Source organism: Sapajus apella, unplaced genomic scaffold (assembly GCF_009761245.1).
Source record: "Sapajus apella isolate SASKATOON/1434 unplaced genomic scaffold, GSC_monkey_1.0 scaffold45, whole genome shotgun sequence".
Lineage (NCBI taxonomy): Eukaryota > Metazoa > Chordata > Mammalia > Primates > Cebidae > Sapajus > Sapajus apella.
The window spans coordinates 10,026,939-10,033,973 of NW_022436985.1; the positions used below are offsets into that span (position 1 = coordinate 10,026,939).

Consider the following 7,035-nt stretch of genomic DNA (forward strand, 5'->3'; position numbering starts at 1 on the left):
ATTTATCTGACCCTTTCTCTTTCAGCCCCAATTGCTTACTTCCTGATTTTCATCCAGACTCATCTATTTCTTCTCTTTTTCCTTTGGGTCATCTAATATCATATTTTAATGCCTATGACTGTAAGTATCATTCTCTTGACTAGCAGAGTTTATCTTCTCATAGAGAAGTTGTTTTTGAAAGGTGGACTTCTATAAAAGCATCATAATGTCTTTGAAACTTATGCTGTCTTGAGCTCCTGCTTAGTTCAAGGCAGACCCTAAAGACAGAGTGAAGAGACAACAAAATGTTTGTTCTAGACCACAGACAGAGAAAGCCTGCTGAGTGTCTTCCTCCGGGCTGGTCTTCTTCCTTCCAGATCCCCTGACCTCGCTCACAACTCCTTCCCCATCCTCTGGTTGGGGAGACCTGTCTTAAGCTCTGAACTAAACATGGGATCACTTAAGGTTGCCCACTGCTAAGCTCTTATTTACCTGTGAGACTTGCTGTCTGTAGCCTGTCTACATGTGTAATATGTTAAGGAAAATAGATTTTACTATCTCCTGGTTCTTCCCTTCAGTTAGAGTTCATCTCCTCAGAACTCCTGTCTCGCTTTACTTACATTTCTATAGTTTAACACGTTCTTCCTTGTACCTTTTGTATGACTTTCTCTTTACTTCCCTATAGTCTTGATAAGGACCAAGATCATCTCTTCTTTTTTTGATCTCCGAAGAATTTTGTAAAAGATGGTCGTTCAATAAATATTTTTCTACTGAGCTAAATGTTATTTCAGACAAAGTCAGACACATTATCCTGACTGCTGGACTTGCCAAGAACAGATTAATTAGTATTCTAAAATCAAGGTAAATATTTACAAGCAGAGAGGTCCAGGAAGGTGAGGTTGGAGGGAGTACCAGGGCTGTAAATAAATGACGGAACTGGAGCCTGCTCCCAGGACTGGTACAGTGACCTTTACTTTTTGAGCACAAGGTGGCAGGCTAAGTCAATGTCCATCATCCCTTATAAGGCAGCTACGTGAGGCCGAAATTCTTTGCCCAATTTCGGAAACAGAAATCTGTGTGTGTGTGTGTGTGTGTGTGTGTGTGTGTGTTTTAACTGAGGTTAGTGCAGCTTTGATGGCTAACACATGGCTTTGGAAAAGGCATGGCCTCACTCCTGACTGCTGGCTGTCTTTGTGGATCTCTGATCCTTTGTGTTTGGACTAATTCCTCCACGTCTGCATCAAATGGCAATGCATCATGGATACTGACACACTTCTAGTTTATCTTAACTGGATGAAAAAAATATGAACATTTTCAGTGTTTTGAAGAAATATCCATGAACCCTAAAGCTTGGACAGAGGAAACAAAATCGGACCAGAGAATTGAAATATGCACTTTCTCCACTAGATGGCAGACTAGGCCAAGTGACTTTTGGAACGGTCCACCGGTATTTACCCAAAGAAAGCATTTGTTTTTCTCCATCAGTTCATATTTTTCTTTTACCAAGCCAAGTGTTTTTCCGTGATCAAACTTTCACATGTAAAAGTCTGATATAAATCTCAAATATAAGTAGCAGGTTGATTTTAATTTATTAACCTGCAATTTAAATTCTGATATATCTTTTTTTACTTCATTGATTACTGTCAGTTTTTTGTTTGTTTTTGTTTTGTTTTGCCCAGATTGTCTTTAATTTTTTTTTAAAGCAAAGTACTAGGAATAGTTTACTCTGGAATTCTGATGGTAACATTGGGTGATATGTTAAGTCCTTCCCCTGATTCTGATGTTATTTCCAGAAGATGGGGAACAAATGAGGAAGAAAAGATATTCCTTGTTTTTAGGTTCTATTTTGCATTCTTTCAAGTTTCTCTCCCTCTGTGTGTGGGTGCACTCATGAACACACATATACTCACACATATTCATATATGTGGATGAATAGACACATACTCTATGTAAACGTGTGTACATATATGTTTATATATACACAGTCATATATGTATGTGTATATGTATCTTTGAAATACATGGCAATTTAGTGATTGTTTAAGAGCAAAGACTCTGGAACCAGACTCCTTGGGTGTAAATCGTAGCTTACTGGCAGATACTTACAGATCTGTGTCTGTTTCTTCATCTGTAAAGTGGGGGTAATAATGGTACCCATATTATAGAGTAGGTGTGCAGATTAAAGGACTTAACAGAGTGCTGCTCATGCTAACTATGTCAGCCGTTATTATTTGTGTATATTGAGAGTCTGATTTATTCAATAGCTTATATTACCACTTTCATTTAGTAAATGAAGCACCCTCTATCTACCCAATGTGGGAGTTTAGATTTTTTGAAGGTGCCATAATATATTGATATTGACTTGACTTTTGCTACATACATATTCTACTTAATAATCTAGGTACTGTACAGACTGCCTCAGTCATGATTTCCGCTGTTTGGGAGCTTACATGTTACAGAGGAACTGTGTGCACTTTTCTTTCCCTGTTCTCTACCTCTCTCTTTTCTTCTCTTGGCCTTCCTAATTTGGAGGAATGTTAACAATGGAAAGGTACATCAAATAAAAAGTCAATTCAGCTGCCAATAACAACAGCAACAAAAATTCCAAACAATGGCTTAAAAAGAGCATTTTTTTTTCTCTCACAGGACAAAGATTCTGGAGGCAGGAGGCTGATGGCGGAGCTGGTTCAGTGGTTCCTCTATGATTATTTTGTCTTTTCCTTCATGGCCACAGCATGGCTGCTCCTCCAGTCATCAGGTTCATGTCAAGCCAAGAAAAGGCCAAGAAGGAGAAAGGTATACCAGCTACATAAGTTCTTATCAGGAGAGGCAAAAGCCTTCCAGAGCTCTTCCCTCCTGCCTAACTGAGGAGACTTGGGTCTAGTTTCCAGAACAGTGTCACAAAGCCACTATTAGCTGGAAAAACATCTACACTGAAGGACAAGAGAAAGAAACAGTGTGGAAATGATTTGGGATCAGACAATAAGTGATATTTCCCCAACAAAGCTTTCGTCTTGGCTTTGCATTTGTGTTTCTCCTCAAATTTTCCCTCTTGCCCTCCCTCTACCCTACTGTCCTCTTTGTCTGGAAGGAGGTAGAACCAAGAAAAATGATAATATGGATATTTGTTTCAGGAGCTGATATTTGCCTTAGGATATGTGCAATGTGTGCAACAGAGGAAAGGGTGTAAGAAGATATGGAGATCTCTTTATCAGCATAGAGGGAGGTCAGCGGGAAAAGGAATGGCTGGCTCAAGCAGATCAATTTCATAGGCACTTCCCTTGCTGGAGGCAGAACTAAGCTGGTTACCTCTGAAATGAAGCATCACAGACAACAGAGTTTCTTATAGATCGCTTAATACAAATTATCATAGAGAGATGTTGTTTATTTTCATGTCTACAGAGCAAACAGCATGAAGGCATTTGTGACATTCACAAATTATTTTTAAATGGCATCTACTCAAATGTTACCTATTTCATAAATCTGTAATTTTTTTTCTTAAAAACATTATAACTTTAATAGAATTTTATGTCATGACTATTAAAATAGCAAAAATTCCCCCAAGAAAACAAGGATTCTTGGCTCACTCAGTTCTTCACTCTGTCCTCTCTTCATCTGGTCAGCTGTCAGGTAGCTCTCCTCTACGCCAGCTCACAGGTGGCGAGGTCTTCAGAGCGTCACCCTGCTGGGAACTCCAGGTGCACTAGTCACCACTGCTCTCACTTGAACTGCCGCTGTCAGATGACTCACTACTCTCGTCTCTTCTAGGGGAACTAAACCTCCTGTTGGAATGGGGCTGTCTACCCCAGGAGGCTTTCCTTTGTGGTGTACCCTTATTCCCCATAGAATTATTTTGCCTATGGGGTACATAATGATATTTTCTGCTGTGTGTTATTATATTCTCATTACTGGGGCCATTAAGGGAATTCATTTTGTTATCAAGACCACGAGAAGGAATAGGCAGGTCCCGACTTTTGCCCTTACTAGGAAACCTTTGTTCTTCGTGTACGGTTGCTTGGTTCCTATTAGAATGATCTGCACCCTTGCTGGCACCACCTTTGCCATTTTTAGGAATTTCGTTATAATTGGTGCTTTCAGCTGCATCACTACTGCCTTCTTTTCTCTTCTCTTTTGAGGGCGCAGGAGGGTAATGAAATTCCACTTTCCCTTGGTGAGCATTTTGGCTTCCAGCATTCACTCTGTTTCCTTCTCTTCCAGGGAGTTCCTTAAAATTGGTACTACCCATGATATCGTTGCTGCCCTCTACAAGGCTGACATCAACACCGTCTGCCTCTTTCACAGTTTCATCCCTGCTTCCAACAGTATTTCTGCCATTTTTTTCTCTCTCTGGGATTTCATTATAACCTGGTTCTCTTGTGTCAAGATTAGTACTCTCAACTTCACTTGGGCCTGCAAACCCTGTCTGAAGATCTGTGCCTTCTAGGTCAGGACCAGTACTTTCTCCTTTACCAGGAATGTCCTTAAAAGGTTGGCCGTCCCCACTGAAATGAGATATGTCATTGTCCCCTCTCTCTTGAAGATCTGTGTAACCACTGCCTTCAAAATCACTGGGGATTTTTTTGACCGTTGGGAGGTGTTTTAGATAGCCAATGTTGTGTTGAATGGGGTGGGTGCTTTTGCTTTTTACTTGGCCTTTCTGGGCTTGGGAATCTCTTTGAGGCTTCTTTTTATCCTTCAAGTGTGCTTTAGCATAGTTCATTCTTGCTGGAATTTTGTTTAGAACATTCCTAGGTTTGTTCTCTTTGTCTTCTTCCCCCGGAAGTTTAATCACGGTCACTGGCCCCATTATATGTTGCATGTTATTTCTGATGAGAGTTGCGCCATATTCTTCTTGGTCATGTAGTTTGCTGATAGCGTCAACTCCATCTTCAAACCCTTTATTCCCAGTTGACTCAGAATAAACTGACATTTTCAGGCCATTGTAGATATTCTCTTTGTTACTGATACTATGATCTTCATTCAGTCTCTGTCTATTTGTGAAATGATTTTGGGATTTTCTACTTTGGTTATTCTCCCTGGCTTCAGAAAGGGACAAATCTTTTTCTCTTTTCTGGAAAATATTTTCTTTAGATGACAGCTCTTGATTTCTTCTCTTGCCCAAATGGTGAAAACCGATAGTATCTTTGTTTTTTTCTTCCTGCTAAAGTACAATTTTCAATACGAAGTGATTATTTTATGTAAAATTTAAAAAATATAATTATTCTCAGGCAATATAAAAACAAACCACCAGATATTTAATAAAAAGGATCTATTAACTCAGTAGAGGTTTACTGGTAGAGGTCATTCTAGAATAGTCAAATCAGGTTTCACGGAGAAAGCATAATGAGCTAGGCTTGAAAATGGGTAAGATTCAAATATGCAGAAGGGAAGCTGTGAGAATATTTTAAGAATAAGTGGCATATTCAATTGTTTGGAAACAGGACACAGTTGAGACATAATATGAATAAACCTACATCGTGGGAATAGTGAGTCATTGCAAGTAAAATGGATTCCACATATTAAAATTAGTTCTCTCTCTCTCTTTTCTTTCCTTCATTCTGATCATTAGAGGTATTCATCTGTCTAAAGGAATATGTCTTTTTCTTTCCTTTCTTTCTTGCTACTTTTTAAATAGAAAATCTACAAATAGAAGAATCTTCTGACATTTAAAAGAAAAGTTCCTAGGAGAATAATGCGTGAAAAAGAGAAAGTGGAGGAGGAGAATAAAGTATTTATGCCTGTATTTCAATTCCTTCTTTTTGTTTGTGGGGTAAGGAGTGGAAGGGGCAGGATCTGCGAAGATGCTGCTTCATAGCCTGGGTTTTGCTACCCTTGGGTGCAGCCAGCTTTCAGTGAGTTTGGCAGAACAGTGTGGTCAGGAAGGAGGAGCTCAGACTGACTGTGTCCTATGCCACTCACTATTTCTCTGTAGCAAGGGCTAAATAGAGAAGTGTCTGAGCATCTGGTCTGGAGGTTTCCAGAGGGTGTTGCCACAGAGGAAGTGAAGTGGCTCTAAAAGGGGCAGTGCAGATGGAACATATATACTAGAGACAAATGTGAGTCATACTCAAACAGAGAGGGGTCTAAATTGCCCATGGGAGCTAAGAGAGGCTGAATCACCACTGGGCCTCAGTCAAGACTATACCGATTGAATCCTAAACTATGGTAGCCAACAACTTTCATTTTAGAATGAAGCAGGGCAAGCAGCATGCAAGCGGTTAGGCAGCATTATGCTGTGCATGCCTGAAGATTCCAAGTCTTCCTCTTCACTATGGTGTAAGTTGTGTTTGTCCACATGGTGCACGGTACGTAGTGGATGGTGTAAGCCACACCTGGATGCCATCTTAGAGGGAGAAGGAGGAGGAGTGAGGATCTGAGCATTTTTATCTAAAGAGACCAATTTGTTAATAACTGTTTTAATTATTAGATAACCTTAAGTTTAAACAGATTGAATTTAATCTCTGCACCTTCCCTTACCCCTCCATGGGGAGCTCTTGAGCAACAGAACAATTATAGACAGACTAAATGTCATTCTTTCCTTTCACCCCCAAATTGTAGGATGAACTGGAATATACATCTCTACATAGGCCTTTGAATTGAGGAGTAATATGAAATCAACATATGAGATATTTATTGAGGGATTGGAACATGTCAGAAATTAGATTGGATGCTACATGTTCTAAGCAATATCTGGTGATATTCACTGGCAAAGGCAGCGGTCCTGTAGGGCTATGGAGGGTGGGAGCAGGCCTGTGAGGCAGAGACCTTATATCCAATTGAGTCTGCACAGACAAACAGAGTGCTGGAGACTTGTAGAACCTGGAATATCAGGGTGAAGAATTTGGTTTTACCTTGTAGAGAATGAAGAGCTAGTGAAAGTTCATAGGAGATTGACAAAATAAAAATCAAGGGCTTAGGAGGAATAGTGGTAAGAAAGAACACGTAGGAGGCTTTTGCAGTATCCAGTAATGAGATGTAACCACTTGGATTATGATTATGTCAAAGAAAAACATCATATATATATATATATATATATATACACACACACACACACACA

The 7,035-nt window shown here is 39.7% G+C and overlaps 1 protein-coding gene across 3 annotated transcripts in view; it reads right to left on the reverse strand.

Annotated features, from left to right (window-relative positions):
* Positions 1–3,317: 3,317 nt before the first annotated feature.
* The window catches only part of MEPE (matrix extracellular phosphoglycoprotein), a 13,750-nt gene continuing 10,032 nt past the window's right edge, over positions 3,318–7,035 (reverse strand). For 2 of the 3 annotated variants that reach the window (XM_032239658.1, XM_032239660.1), the window contains one exon: positions 3,318–5,139. In XM_032239658.1, coding sequence (XP_032095549.1) covers positions 3,682–5,139 — 1,458 coding nt within the window. In that variant the 3' untranslated portion in view covers positions 3,318–3,681. Of the gene's footprint in view, positions 5,140–6,445; positions 6,451–7,035 lie in introns of all 3 variants that reach the window. The other variant, XM_032239661.1, reaches the window with a different exon arrangement.